Source organism: Syngnathoides biaculeatus, chromosome 19, assembly GCF_019802595.1.
Source record: "Syngnathoides biaculeatus isolate LvHL_M chromosome 19, ASM1980259v1, whole genome shotgun sequence".
Taxonomy (NCBI): Eukaryota; Metazoa; Chordata; class Actinopteri; order Syngnathiformes; family Syngnathidae; genus Syngnathoides; species Syngnathoides biaculeatus.
The window spans coordinates 16,852,018-16,867,579 of record NC_084658.1 but is presented as its reverse complement, the minus strand read 5'-3'; the positions used below and the strand labels follow the sequence as shown (position 1 = coordinate 16,867,579).

General features: G+C 49.4%; 1 protein-coding gene across 3 annotated transcripts in view; it reads left to right on the top strand.

Moving 5' to 3' along the window:
• Positions 1 to 15,562, top strand: part of LOC133492653 (dipeptidyl aminopeptidase-like protein 6) — an 85,493-nt gene that overhangs the window by 36,062 nt on the left and 33,869 nt on the right. For all 3 annotated transcript variants that reach the window (XM_061805146.1, XM_061805147.1, XM_061805145.1), the window contains exons 2-3: positions 11,625 to 11,739; positions 14,643 to 14,741. In XM_061805146.1, the coding sequence (XP_061661130.1) occupies positions 11,625 to 11,739; positions 14,643 to 14,741 (214 nt within the window). The remainder of the gene's footprint in view (positions 1 to 11,624; positions 11,740 to 14,642; positions 14,742 to 15,562) is intronic.

Genomic DNA, 15,562 nt, shown 5'->3' with positions numbered 1-15,562 from the left:
TGTCAAATGATTCACGTCATTTTATTACGATATGTATGCATAAACAGCCATAAAAAGAATCAGTAGTCGTCCCAGAAGAGTGGAAGATGTCGCACTTCTCGACAATTTCATTCCCCGCAGCGAACGCCCGACCTGTTCACAGGGCGACCTTTCGGCGTTAAGTTATGCGCATGTGCACGCCCACGGCCGCCCCGCTCGGGATTGTGGGTAATTGCCTTCCGCCGCCTCTCCGTTTTAATTAAGTGCGCATCAACGCCCGCCAAAGAGCGAGTCAAACGGCACACGGACGTATTCATCTACGATAAGCGCGCATCTCCCGGCGACTCGGCGAGAGTAAATAGCCGGCCGGGAACGCCGTCCGAGGAGGCGGGCCCGGAAGTGCGGACGGAGTCCCGTCGATTTGGCTGGCCAAACGGCTTCCGGACGTCAATCCAAAATACGTTGCGTTATCGGAGCGAAGCGAACGTACGTCGTTCCTGTCGGTTTCTCTGCTTATGACGAGACGGCTGTGCTGGGTGAAGATCCAGAGCCACTTTCGAGTCCATTGAGTTTTGCTGCGTTTACTTGTTTTGCTTGCGCCGCATCCACAGATCAGCACTTTGATAGAAACCTGTGAAATTTTCCACCCGTCCAATTTTCCGAGCCGCCCATCCTCACAAGTTTTATTCATTTGATTAAACACGGGACTAACGTGCACATTTATTCTCCGGTTAGCCTATTAGCGATGCTAATTATCCTGCTCCAGCGGCGGCTAATTCATATTCAATGAGCTCCGATTCCTCGTGAATTCGGCGCGGAGGTCCGCGGCGCCGCATTTGCATGCGCGCCGTCTCGAATTGATGCGTTGGCGCCGGCGACAGCCCTCGCTCGCTCTCTCTCTCTCTCTCTCTCTCTCTCTCTTTCCCTCCCTCGCTCGCTCTCCTCTTCCTCACCACCCTCCTCTTCCTCTCAGTCCCAAGCACCCCGTCCTTTCCTCACCTTCCTCATCCGAGTGAGCTCCTTCTGCTTCTTTCTTCAGCTGCCACCCACCGGTTGCTGCCGCACATCTTAATTTTTTTTTTTTTTTAATTTTTTAAAAATTTTTTTTACATTTAATTCCGCTGCTGCCGCCGCTTGATCGATATGACGACAGCTAAGGACGGCAACGCGCTCAAAGCGGCTCAGCAGCAGCAGCAGGAGCAGGTAGCGGCCAAAATCAGATGGCATGCCACATCCATCGCGGTCCTTTCGTGGGGGGGGGGGGGGGCTATGGGGTTGGGGGGGGGGGGCAAAGTGCTCGTCACCTTGCTGCAGTCCAATTAACTTCATGTGTAGCGTGTCTGTGGCAAGCGCCGACGCGATTGACGGCGTCTCAATGACGTGACATCGCCACGGTCATCAACTCTACATCATGTGACTTTGTCCGTTTCTGGCAAAAACAAAAACAATCGTTTGGATCGTTTCGTATCGGACGCGAGATCGAACCGTCACTTTATAGGAGAGGACATAACATAACATAACACACTTTGATCAGTCCAATTTTTTTTTTTTTTTTTACAGCAGCGAAAAATAAATTTAATTGAAATATGAATGTGTGCCCATTTGCATATTCATGCGAATGTCATCGGCACCTGTACATAAATGTGTAAACTCGATACGTGCGAACGTGAAAAGCAAGCGAGCGAGAATAGAAAGAAAAAAAATATATATATATATATTTCCATGCGTTAAGTCGCAGATGAAATCAACAGCGGCAACACTGTCAAATGTTGAGTGACGGCTGTAAATGAAGACATATTTCAAATTGTCCAATTCAAAATTGAACAGCGAGAATAGTCATCGGCGTTTTGTGACGACGACTACGTGTGCCGAGTCAGAAATGAAATAAACTCCAGCGCTTCTAACTGCGGGGGGGGGGGGGGCACATCGAGGAATAAACTGAGCAGGAGCGAGAATAATCAATATTTCGTCCACGTACGGAAAACAGAATTCAATGCTGTGGAATCTGTCTGTGCTGTAAGATGTGACAACCTAAATGGCAGGAAAAGCCCGCTAGAACATCTGGACTTTGTTTCGGGGGGTTGGGGGGGGGTCATATTAAATGCTGACAGGTGTGTACTCGCTCCCGTTGATGAGGACTTTGAACGCGATCGGTTCATATTCGGCACACCGCAAGCCGGGTGTGCTCACTTGCGCAACCGTACGATCTCACTCGTCGTGTGGTTCTTGAATCCCCCGCCATCTGGGTGGTGGAAAAATTAATTAATTTGAGCAGTTTTGAGGTCCAGTAGCCGTGCAGAAGTCCGCTACGGTTCCTTTCCACGGCGTTCCTCACAAAGCCGCTTGCATTTCAGCACTTGCAATCCGATAGTTGCGCCAGCTGCTTCCAGATTCGGCAAAACAGGTCCAAGCACTCGTGTGAGTGGCAAAGAAGGAACTTGAAACATCTGCAATGTCATGTTATGTCATTATCCGAGCTGCTTAGCCTCACAAGGGTTGCGGGACAGCCGGAGCCTATCCTAGCTAACTTCGGGCAAAAGGCAGACTACGTCCTGAAGTGGTCGCCAGTCAGTCGCAGGCCAGATGTCGACACCATCGCTGAGCGGGAATCGAACCCACGCGGGTGTCGATGCCATCAGTGACTCATCTGCAATGTCTTATTGGGATAGAAAAATGATACGCGTTTGTCCAAGGACATCAGCCATAAAGAAAACGACATTTTAGTTTGGCAATCAAACCGTAGCCGTGCACGTTAGCGTAGCATACACGGGGAGTCCGCAAACCAGTTTCCTGGGTTTGTCGGCGTGAGGTTCCGCAAATGGCCGATTAGTGGAAAGCCCGGCCGGAGTTTAGCGCGCTATCTTGGCGATGGCGCCACCTGCAGGCACCGCGATTGTTGTGCAAAATGCTCGCAATTGTTGCTAGCTGTATTAGTTGCGCCGCAATCGAAGAAAGAAAGGAAAAAGTTGTATCATATCTCGTTCTGGTTTATGACTCGTGTTTTGTTGGTTTGAGGCTTCTGCTGAGTCATGTAGCTCAATTTTTTTTTCCCTTCCTATAGATGGCTAAAAAGATTTTAGGAACAGGATTACATTTTGCGAGGCACAATTCGAGAATAATTACAACTATTTAAAATGTGTGTGTGATAAAAGTTTTCTAGTTGGTACGTAAATTAATCATCAAAAGGGAGGGCTCACTTTTACTACAGCTGCAGCGACATTTTGTCATCATTTGCATGAATAATAATTAATAATTTTTGATTTCACAGGGCGTGGCTACAGAAAATGTACCCCAATTCTGGAAACCTACCAAGCGCAGCGCATGTAGCTTTGAGTTCCGAATATCGTGAGCGGTGGTTGACATAAGAGCTCGAAATGCGTGACAATGGCACACGGGGCCTCTATCGTCGTCACGGCAACCACTGATAACCTCAATTGGAGACAAAATCAATGAATTGGTCCGAGGTTGATGAAAATTTGAGAATTATTTGGGGGGGTCTTTTTTTTTATTATCAATTTATTACATTTCTGAAGCTTTATGCAATGCAGTATTTGAAACCCGATTGTATGTTTTGGGTTTTTTTTTTTTTTTCTGCTGGTGGTACTGACCCGTCAACATGTCCGTCTTGAACATCAATTTTGGAGGAAGATGACAAATATTACTGTGTCCAGCGTAGAACGAGGCGGGATATAAATGAAACCCGCCGCCACGTAAAACTCATCACACGTGGCAGCTGTTTTCTGGACCCCGCGGCCAAGTAGCGGAGCCGAGTCCTGTGGGTAGTCGCTATTCAGCTTCTTCTCACAGCTATTTGAGGCTCAGCCCGCCTTTAAAGTCGGATCACAGCGTCGAGCGTTTAATGAGGGTGGGGGGGGGCTCGGCTTTCGCCTTCGGCGGCCCGGGCCCGGGCCCGATAATCTGCCTTTTAGCGCTCGCGGCCGGGCGAGCGTGAGAGCGTCTGCGGACCCGGTGGGAAGCGGGCCGTTTTGTTCTGCTTTCGCATTTCACCCCAAACCCTCCGTTAGCCATCAGACGTAGCCAGTAAAACCAAAGCCTCCCCCCCCCCCACCAGCCCCCCCAAGAATAATTGACGCCCTTCCCCTCAAGAAATGTTCATAATTTTCCTTACACCTTTCCTCGGTTTGCTGAAAAACCCGCTTACACAAAGCTGCGCCTAATGTAAAAGTAGTGCTTCGGCGCCATATTTCTGCCTCTGTGTGGCAGCGTTGATGCCGTCTCCAGTACTTTCCTACAGCACGCAGTATCGACCGATTTCAGCCTCTCAAATGTGAAGCCGCGCACAATTTCTTTGCCTCATTGTTTTGCCTGTCACTCCATCAATTATCGTCGCGAGAGACGAACGCACAATTTTGGAACAATTGATTGGAATCGACACGGCGATTATGAAGCGCTAATTGAACGACAGGCCGGGCTCGCGTGCGTCTGCTCGGCAGTTTGGCCGGGAGACGCGTCGGGCGCTTGGCGGCGCCGCTCGTCCGCCGTTCAGGCGACGACGACGGCGCCACCTGTGTCCGAAAGAGCTCGCAGGCGCCGCCGCGCTCGCGCCAGTCCTCGGCCCACGCGGCAGCCGAACCCCCCCCCCCCCCAAAAAAAAAAAAAACTGTTACCACTCGCTTCCAAGCCTAAATCTTGCTTGGAAGCCCGTTTTTTGAAACCAGAATCTTGGCTTGGAATCATTCTTTGCCCCGCGGCTTCCAAGGCTTGATTAGAATTTCAAGTTTGGAACGTGAGAACCTTTTAAAACCCGAACCGTGGCTTGAAATCCTTCTTTCAAGAATTAAATCTTAGCTACTGAAAATGTCTTTTATTTCTTGGGAAAAGATCTTACAGGACTTGTTCTAAGACAACGCTAACTAACTAGCTAACGTCCCGTCCCCCCACCTTTATTTGCCAAAAAAAAAATTGTTGGTATGAGACGACTCTTCTGGTGTCCATTGGCAAATTCCTTCCCCAACGAAATGGACAAAATGTGATCAAGCTGCCTCTTTGCAACCCTTCCGCCGGTCCACGTTTCGCACGTCGAGCTCGCGGGCTGAAAGCTAGCGTGACTAAAATCCTCTCGCGAAGGACTCGATTTGGCCTGCCCCCGCGTCGGCAATTAGCGGCCCCGCACTGCAGCGCTTCGAGCCCGTGAGATCGATCGCTTCTCCGTTGTCCGACACGTACCGTATACATTAAGTACAGCGCTGTGCTTTATGCAGAGACGACCCCCCCCCCCACCCGAGTGGATCTTTATCAGTCACATTTAGCTTGGTCTCATCTCCTAATGACCAGAAATCTTCCTGTTTGAGAAAAGGTGGAACTCCCACGATCGACCTTTTCAGACGCTCGCCCGGCACGTAAGTCCAAGCTAACCCGCCGGGCGCTCGGTCGGACACGAGCGGACGTGACGGATCGATGTCGAATGAAAAGACAGCGTGGGGGGGGTGGGGGGGGTTTGAACTATTGATCCCGCTCACCTCGCTGCGCCGCTCATGCGATTCGGGTTGGCCCAACTGGCTGAGTCTGGATTGTTTTGACTGTTCAAGGTGGTCTCACGGCGTTCGCCTGTCCACACGAGTGATGGCGTTCGTTTGAGATTCCGGACTTTGAGGATTATTTCTAGTCGATCTGTTTATTTCTAATGTGCAAGGTGGTGACGATCACGGAAAACGGGCGGGACTGCCGGTCACCCGAAATATACAGTCGGTCGCTCACATCGTGTAGAAGTACCTCGAAGTGGCGTCCATTTTTTTTTTTTTTTTTTAATTTACTTAATGGATTATTTCAAACCGCTTTCATTTCTATTGTGCAAGGTGCCAATTAGCAGCAATTGCAATTCTGCACGTTTCCACGCGTGTCATGAATTTCTTTTTTTAATCGGTTATGCGAGGTAGCGATAATGGAGAAATGTGGCGAATGCCGCCAAGTACGGTCGGACTGGCTTTTTTTCCCACAGTCAAAGGAGTTCAAACACGGAACCTCCCATTCCGTTGTTTAGGTAAAGTCGTGACTTTCTACCTGAAAATAATTTGTTTGCCGTTTTGGCACCAGCAAGACTTTGCCACTCCAAGCCTGAACGATATTTCTTGGCTCTCGGATTTCGTCCTCTCCGAATTACAAATCGAAGTTAAAGCCGCGTTGTTGGTCTCAAGTGACTGAAGTGGTTTTGAAGAGCCGCTACAGTGCGAAATGAGATATTTATGTTTTTTTTACGCAGCGGCTCGAACGCGGCGAAAGTGATTTTCCTTACGACGGCGACCCGCCCGCCGCTCGCCAGGTGAACTCGTGAAGGTTCCAATCAGTCGGGCTGTCGTCGGCGGGCCCGCGTATCGGCACACGGCTGGCGTTTTACTGCCCCGAGAACTCTTATTGCGCGATAATGGCGCGCGATAGCCGGCAGGTGCCCGAATAAAGCGGCTAATGGAGCAATTTTTCCCCAACAAAAGGTCACCTCGGGCGTGACGACGTCCCGGAAATCAATAAAGCTCCCAATTACGCCCGGGCCCCGCGTTTTGGTCGCCAGCTGCCGGCCGTCCGCCAGCGGGGATCGCCTTTCGCGTCTCTTTAAGATGACATCGCGTTCGCTTTTATTTCGCCCCTCCTTTCTTGGCCGCCTTGAAAAATGCACGAAGCCGCTCGGCCGTTTGTCTCAAAAGTCCACCTCGGATCTCAGCGACGAGGACTTGACTTGAGCTGATCTTTTTTGTCCTCGTTGTTATCAGAGAAGACGTGAAACGTGATGATCTGATAGCAACCGAGGATTGTTTTCGATCGTCCGCCTCAACGGTGAAACTTTGGCACCTCTGAATCCTGACGGCGACGCGACGGCTGAGTGAAATTGTAAAATCAGGCGGCGGTAATTTGGATAAGCTGCCCCGTGGGGGGCGACCGACGGCTTGGAGGGTCCGTTAAGAGTGGAGAGCGCGTCATCGCGTTCAAGGTCGAGACTCCGAAATGAAATTCAGCCCTCGTCGTTTTGGGGGGGGACGGTGGACGTAAAAGAGTCGTTCCAGCATATGACAAAGATCGAGTGGAAAGTCTGCCTCAATCGGTGACACCCGAGATATTTTGACAGAAGAGCAGGAGCCACATGCTGCTTCACCGTGTGCAGAAACAAATGATCACACATCCAAGTTTGTTCTTGAAAATTGCCATTTTTTTCCCTGCAATTCTCAGAGCCGAAAGATGACAAAGTATTGAACCACATGCTGCTTCACCCGCTAATGAGCTAATCACATGCAGCAGCCTGTGACGCTAAAAGTTGCAGTTTTGGTTTTGCGTAGTTCCGCGCGGATCTTTCCTTCCACCGATGGGATAGTAACGGATAACGATTATGAAGAAGACAGCGAGCCGCATGCTGCTTCACCAGCTGCTCAGTTTGCGTGCGGATCTCGTATTACAGTTCATAAAATGACAACGGCGGTCGTTTCCGCCGCCCGTTATCAACGATTTTCCCGTCGTCGGACGCGATCGGCCGGGGAGCCGACAAAGCAACATCGACGGGCTCGCCCACCTCCGCTCGCGGTCAGACGCTATCGACTCACCCCAAACCCTCGTTAGCCGCCGTTCCTTCGCCGCGTATCGATCGAGGGTCGCGGGCGTGAGCGCGCGGCGTGTCCACTTGTTTTCTCGGCAATTGAGCGCCGCGCAAACTCTTGCTGTGGTTTGTGTTAAAAGGCAGGCTGGACGCACACCGTCGCTCGCCGCGGCCGCCGTCACGTCGCTGAACTTTGGGCCCGCCCGCCGTCTGGCGGCCAAGTCGAGCAGCGAGGAAGAGTACGCAATTGAAAGTTTCCAACTTTGGAACTTGTCAGACTTTGGAAGCTTTTGGAACACACGCGACTTCCTTTTTTATTAATTTTGAAGACATCTCAGTCAAGCCGACGGGTGGCGCCCGACTTGGACTCGGGGCAGGAAGTGCAGTTCGGCGAACGTGCTCATCCACAAAGAGCAGCAACGGGAAGTCAAACAGCGGGGGGGGGGGGGGGGTGTTTATGGAAGAGGTTGCCATGGAGACCCGGCGAGAGTCCAGCAAACACAAAGACGGCCCCACAATGTGATTTATTATCCGGTCTTCTTACGGTTTTGATGTCTTTGAACTGCCTCTCGGATTCTCCCTCCCCCAAAAAATGGCACGTTTGCGTTTTGTTTGTTTTTGTTTATCAATCAACGGCGAGGAAGCGTTCCCATAACGGTCTCATTTTTTTTTTTTTTCTTCATCCAGAGAGCGCTTCAGTCAAACATAATGGCGGCGATAAGAGTGCGAGAGTCTATTCTTTTCATGTGGTTGTTCATATTTTGTCTGGGGAGGCGATAAAAAAAAAACAAAAAAACAAAAATCAGCGGGCCGGAATACATTAGGCCGAGCAAACACCAGCGGGGCCCGCTTTTTATGAGACCCCGGCGCCCGGAAACGCGAGGATGCCGGCGCCATCTCATTTCCAGGAAGTGCGTGCGCGCCGCCGCGCAATGTTTCCATGACGGCAATTTATTTTTCGCCGTAGCGGCCGCCGCTGCCTCGCGGAATGACGGCGCCCGAATCCGATAAGAACAAAAGAAAAGTTACTTTTCAATTCTTCACGCTGGCGACGCCGCCGCCGCGACGGGAATACCTAAAACAATCTGTGCCTCGCTCCGTCGCCGGCCGTGATTTTGTTTTTGTTTCGTTGAGTTGTTGCCGTGCGGCCGTCCGTCCACCAATCGAGGCGAAGGTGTGCTCGTAGCTCCGCCCCTTACGTGCAATTAGCAATGCACTTTGTAGCCCGGAGGAAAGCGCTTGAACATATGCTAGCGCTGTCGTCATAACTACAATAAATTGCTCTGGAAAAATATACAAGTGCATATAAAGTATAATGTATGTTGAGTATACAAGTAAATACACAAATGATAGTGAGTGACTGCTGTCTACGTGTGTTGCTGAACCATTTATGTTCAAACGTATTAATAACTCGAGAACCGCGAGTTATGTGTTAGCATGAACAAAGCATGAAGTCGTGGTTGTTTCAAAACCTGAACTCTTCGTTTAATTTGATAGTAAACATCTCGGAATGCTCATGCTCATAACAACGCTAACAACCAGGCAATGTGCCGCTAATGTGCACAATGTCCTGCTCACAACACAACGCAAGCGTTAGCGTTGACGTTTGTGCTGCGGTGAGAAGTGTCGCTTGCACAATCCGCACGCGAGCCAGAGTCCACATTTATAGGCGAGCACAAAGCAGCCCAATAAATGTCAATAATCAGCGGGGCGTTGCTCTCCCGCTCTGCACACATCCCATAATGACAGCAAAGTAGCTCCAATCCCGTCGCTATTTTCCGTCGTCGGTGGGCGCTCGCTACAAACGGCGACGCTGGCAAAGTGACGCGCGCCCGCTTTCCGCGCTGGGATTTGCGGTCCAGCTGAAAGAAGCTTTGTGTCAAAAAAAGCAGAAGATCAGCACATAATTACCAGAAAATAGAATTTTGCGTGGGCGCGCGGGATCGACGACTTAGCGCGCCTCCAAATTGTCCAAAATCGGTTCTGCTTCTTTTTTTTTTTTTTTTTGCCGCTGTAGTTCGCCATTTTGCTCAGAAACTGGCTTCCGTGCTAATGAAGGCTCGTCGAATAGGGTCGGCCGGTCCCGTTCGGCCCGCTAACGACGCCTCGGGCTCTTTTTCAATTAAGGTGTGAGAGCTAGGAGGGGCGCGCGGGGGGGTCACCCGGAGGTCGGCTCTCTTGTCGAGCTACTCATATCTTCATTAGAGCGCTCGCGTGTTCTCATTAGTTCCCGACTGCCGCTTTTGCTCACTTCTTTATCTTCTTTAAACTAATTAGGAAGCTAATCATCCTCCACCCACGGTTTGGACTTGGGACCCTTTCGGACTGAACACTCGGTGATCACGGCTAGTAACGTTTTGGGTACTCATCGTGGTAAATTTTGAGATTTTTGGAATGCGGCTTCGAATCGTCTTTCCCGTGTGGAGTTGGGATTTGGGGATTTTTCCATTTTGGATGGATTTTCTGCAGGGTTTTCTGATTTCCTCCAACATTCCCCCGCCAAAAAAACTGGTACCTAACCTGTTGTGAACAGCAGTTCTTCCCACAAACTTGTAATTCGCTACAAGTAAATTCCTGTTCACCCCCCCCCCACCTATCTTCTGTGGTATTCACATATTCACGTTTTTGTGCTCTGGCCGAAGGCTTCTCGGGTATAAAAGTATTGCTTTGGCGGCATCTCGGTGCCAAGGAGCTACAGTGGAACCTCGGCTTTTGTGATTAAAGAGTTCCAGAATGTCTGACTAAAAATGAGTTGTATGAAAAGCAACACATTGTTATCAGAATCCACGTTATTGGCCAAGTATGTAAACAACAACACGAAAAATTCGTATTCGGTAGTTGGAGCCTTCCCAGTACAACATACATGTTGAGTACGATAGAAGACAATCAATTGACAGGAAACATTTTTTTTTTTTTTTTTTTAAGATGGAGAGTCTTCGAGGATTGGGCAATTTGATCATATTGCAAAGGGTGTCAAGACTTCAAGGAGTGTATGCAGTTTAAAGTCGTGCGATAGTCTGGGACAGCGTCGATTGTGCAAATGTTGCAGGTGCTACTCAGGTTTGAGAGTATCGGTCAGCAACAGATGTGTCGATGGTGCTAAGAGGTCAGATCACCACGATGACTTCACAAATACTCTATAATATATAAAAACTAGCTGGCCCAACAGAATGTGGCAACAAACTCGAGGCAGAAAACATGAGGAAGGATATTTGACTTCTAACTCCGTCAATGGCAGCGAACGGGTATTAAGCTTTAAAAACACGTTAATATCAATGATAATCCAAATCGAATTAAATACATTTTTGAAATTGTGATTTTTCAAGGTCAGGAGATTCATTTCGACAAGATTGAGCCTCTCCTAACTGAAAAGTCCCCATCTTGTGGCTCATAAACCTTTTTTTTTTTTTTTTTGGGGGGGGGGGGGGCCTTCAATTCCTTGCAGATTTTGAAAGTTCGCACTATGTGTTGCTGCCGTGTTGTTCCGAACGCCTTGCAAAACTGCGTTCCGTTGCGTTCTGTAGAATTTTTCCCCCGTTTTTCTGGCAAATTTGTGGGGATTCGGATTAGTACTCGATTTCTACAGCTACATTTTGTCCCAAATGCTACGAGATAGAGGCTATATTTTGCCCCTGTACTTTTGCAAGGTTGTTTTTAACTGGCAAGCCCCGAGACCCCCTCCCCACCTCGCCTCTCCTCATCCGCCGCCATGCGTTGAACGCGCAGATGTGTCACCGGTTGTCTTTGCCTGTCAAATCCGTCGGCGGCCCCGTGCGCGGATCATTAACAAAATTCATCACCTTCCTCCTCCTCCTACCGCCACCGTTGTTTTTCTCCTTGAAATCTACGAGGCGGCAACTGTTTGCACGCCCCCCCCCCCCCATTTTACTGTGCTTCCTCTGATTCATCTTGTTAGCTGCGGAGCGATGGTGTTGTACTCACTCGTTTGTTATTTCCATCAGTGCTCCTTTCAATTTTCTGTCATCCTGTCTTCATCTCCGTGCAAATTGCACTCTGATTGACTTCCTCAATGCATCTCTCTCTCTCTCTCTCTCCACCCCCCCCCCCACACTTTCGTTCTTTTTTTTTTTTTTTTTTCCTGCAGGAGTTGGTGGGCAGCAACCCACCGCAGAGGAACTGGAAGGGAATAGCGATCGCCCTCCTTGTCATTCTGGTCATCTGCTCGCTGATCGTTACCTCTGTTATCCTGTTGACACCAGGTACGCCCCGTAGGACGGTCCGTTGGGTGGGGGTGTGGTGGGGGGGTGTTCCGTACTCTGTTTGCACAGTCATTATCATGCGCGGACGCGGCCATTAGCTCGCCGATAAATCGCAGCGCAAACAATGCAAAGAACGAGCGCCGCCGTCCTCAGTCCGACGCTGACTTGGGCCAAGGTGGCTCGTAAAAGGCGCCGTCGGCTTGACATCAAAAGACCTTCTCGCATTGTTCACGGGGGTAAGATGAGTTTGTCCTTGAAGTGTCTTTGGGCCTTAACGATTCAAACTGAGCTTGGTACTCCCGCCCGGGATGTCACAGTTTTGCCAAGGAAATCACTGTTCCGTTCCGCCGTCAATCCGCAAATGCTTCGGTTGGAAACTGCGACTGCTGACAAGCACCGTGTACCCATTTGATCATTTTTTTTTTTTTTTAAATCCACCTAGTGATGTTTGGCTTTCTGGTGAAATTTCACCATGCACCTAAAACCCACGTTAGGCTTGCAGTCGACCTTAATTGGCTCTTTTGAACGCACGACCCGTTGTTCAACGTTTCTGCCATTTTTGCACAACCTGCTGTTCTCTGAAAGGAAGCTAAATTCACAACAGGTTACCTTGATCTCACTTTTTTTTCTTCTTTGGCCAACTCAAATTTGACACATTTTCAAATCGGAAGAGTTTTTCACAAATGCGGCGTTTCCTGTCTTAAAACACTGGCAGACGGGACGCTTTGCGTCATATTGAAAATGAGGTCAGCGAGCTTTAGAATTAGCATAGATAAAGTGCCGACACCGCGCACACTTCCAGATAAAGAAGAAAACTTCAGGCGAGGAAAACGGATTTGCTCCGTACTATTTATAAAAACGGTCCGAGTCAGTGTTCTAATCCGTACATCTGGTTATCGTAAAAAAAAAAATAAAAAAATAATAATAATAATAAATCGTCATTTATCCTTTGAACTTCACCATCTGACAGGACTGGTTTCTGCCGGTGGGGAGCATCTGCCTTAAAAGGTGTTTGTCTTCCCGTTAAGACGTCGGCGAGGATTAGCGGCTGCGCGTTCCGTCTGTTTGACGCAATGTGACACAAGCGCGCACGCCGTGGCGCCGGGTCGCGCCTTTGAGCCGAATTCCGTTTGTGTGTCTGACCTCGTCTCGCTTTCACTTCTTTGAGTCGTTGCGTCAAGATGAGTTGCGGCTCGCGTGTCCTCGTCGACTCCTCAAAACTTTTAAAACGCGTCGCTCGACTTCACAGTTTGTTGGCTTTATCACTGAAGTTGCTCTTCGGCGTCGTTTGGACTCCCGGTCCGAAATTTCGCATGATTGAGTGAGTTTTAGAAGGCAATTGCAGTCCAAACATTTTTTTGTTTTTCGGGGAGGGTCCTAAAATATCCCATTGCATGACAATAAACCTGCACCATAACCCACTGAGCACATACTTAATGTGAAATCGTCAACACGAGCTTGTGTACTGGAGCGAGTTGTTTTGGTCTAAAATGCCAATGGTGCCATCTGTTAGCTACAAGTTTGGAATACAGATGGCAGGACCAGAGAGTCTTGGAGGGGTGGTGGGGGGGGGGGGGGGTTAGGGGTGTCCCGTCTCGTCACTGAGTTGGCAACATCAAAGGGTCTAGTTTTGGTAACCTTGACATTTGACTTACTCAATCTTTTGCTCAAATTTCCTTTGCGGGATCTAGAGATTCTCCCTAACCCTGACCTGATTTACCCTAATCTGACCCACCTTCACCTCGCCAGAGTGGACCTGACTGTACTTACTGAATCACCAAAACCTGACAGTAGCTCTAAACCAAGCTACCTGTCATTACCTTAACCGACCGGTCCCTATCCTAATCTATGCTATTTGGGCCACACCTTAATCTACCAAAAATTACTTACCCTAATGGACCCTCCTCCTACCTAACCGGACTCTAACCTCGCCAAGTCCCAACATACCCAAACCGAACCTAACTCTACTTACCTGAACCGACTTCACCTTACCATAACTAACCCAGACCAGACCAGACCAGACCTGATCTAAACCCGAATGCTAGGGCAACCTTCCCAAGCCTGACCAACCCTACACTGAGTGACCCTAGCCAAACTCGCTATTACCCTAATGGGAACACAAACCTTACCTAACCTAAGACCAACTTTTGGCTTCCATGCTGAAGTTGAGTTTAATGCATACAAATGGACTCTTCCCGTATGATAACAATAATTGTGCTTTCAGAATAAATGCAAAACATCTCAGTTTTTACCCTGCCGAGTCAGCTCCTTTTGGAGGACTGTTTCCATTTTTGCTGTCTGCAAACATTTCGAGGCTGAAGTGTAGTAGCCTGTGTAATGAGCAACATTCCCTCCGTGTCCACGCAGACCTGTCTGTACTTTGTCTTTGTCGTCTTTGAACACGCTCGGGTGGGAAAAAAAAAAAAAAGACTTCAGACGAGACGCTGCCTGGTACACGCGAACCGACAGCTGCGGTTAAGCTGACAGATTCCCGCCGATAGATACGACGCAACTTTGATCCCCCGAATGCCGGTTTTGCTTGTCTTGCCAGGAGATTCCTCGCGGGGGGGAAATAAATCCCGACAAAATGTGTTTTAAAGAGAAAGCAGCCAAAGGTTAATCACGTCCTCCTGTCTCTTGTGCGGAGGTGAAGTCGGATGAAATGAAGACGAAATGAAGAGCGCGCGGCAGCTGCTGTAAAACAGTCAAAGAGCATCGGCGGAGCCGCTGTCGATTAAACCGGATTTCGGTCATTGGGCGCATCCGCTTCCTGTGTGGCGTTTTCATTGTTTGAGCTTTCAACACGGCGAGCCTCCGGGGAGTTGTTGATATTCAGGCGGCGAGCCGTGGGCAAAATAGATATTCCTCCTCTCTCATATGCGTTTGTTTCTTTGTCTTTACAGGCGAAGATGACCGTCTGGCTCTCAAGGGCAAAGTGACGGTCGAGGACCTTTTTAGAAAAGACTTCCAGGTCCACCACCCGACCGCTCGATGGATCAGCAGTAAGAGCAGAGTTTCTCGTCACCTGCCACGGGTTTTTGTTAGCGATGTGACAAGACCCCAAATCTGAGTGACTAGCAAGTTTGGGGGACATTTATGTGCGGACACCAAATTGAGGTTCTTCCTCCGTGAGGCTGTGCGATCATTTATGAGTTGAGGCTGCTTCACTGGTCTGCATAATTGTGATCTTTGTCCTGCGGGTAAAGTCTTTCCTGACTTGATTTGAAGTGCAGTCATGTGTTGCGCTCCATGGGGAAAAATCCTTCCATGTTCCCCGGCAAGAAACCGCCGACGTCAGACATGTCGTTGACGAGCGTAAAGGCCGTTCGTCAAAGCAGGGCGTCTCTCGCGAGGTTGACAGCATCACCTGTCATCAGCCTCCGATTTTGTCTTTACATCTGAATGATTCTCGGCCTCAAATCGGCACCAAAGCTTTTGATATTCACCGCGTACGTCCTTTTGCTCTCGGATCGTTTTTCCTGGCAAAGCAAAACTGAGCAAGTCGATCGAGGAAGCAACATGTTTTTTCCGTGATTTCCATGTGATGGTCTTCGAATTCTGTACTAGGCGGTGGTTTCAGGAAAATACCTGGTCAGCCTGATAGGCGATATCGCCATCTTTGGAGTATTTTCGATTGGATGTCTTGGCTTGATGGGGGGTAGTCATCGCCGAACCTGAAGGTTCCAGGGTGGATCCTCGTTCCTCCTATGAGCAATTTCGTAAACGCCGCCAGTTGCTTCTGATGGTCGCCAGGTGACAGCTCCTTGAAGGTAGAGAAGCGCTCTACAAACGAAGGCCCAAGCCCAATTATTGACATATGCGG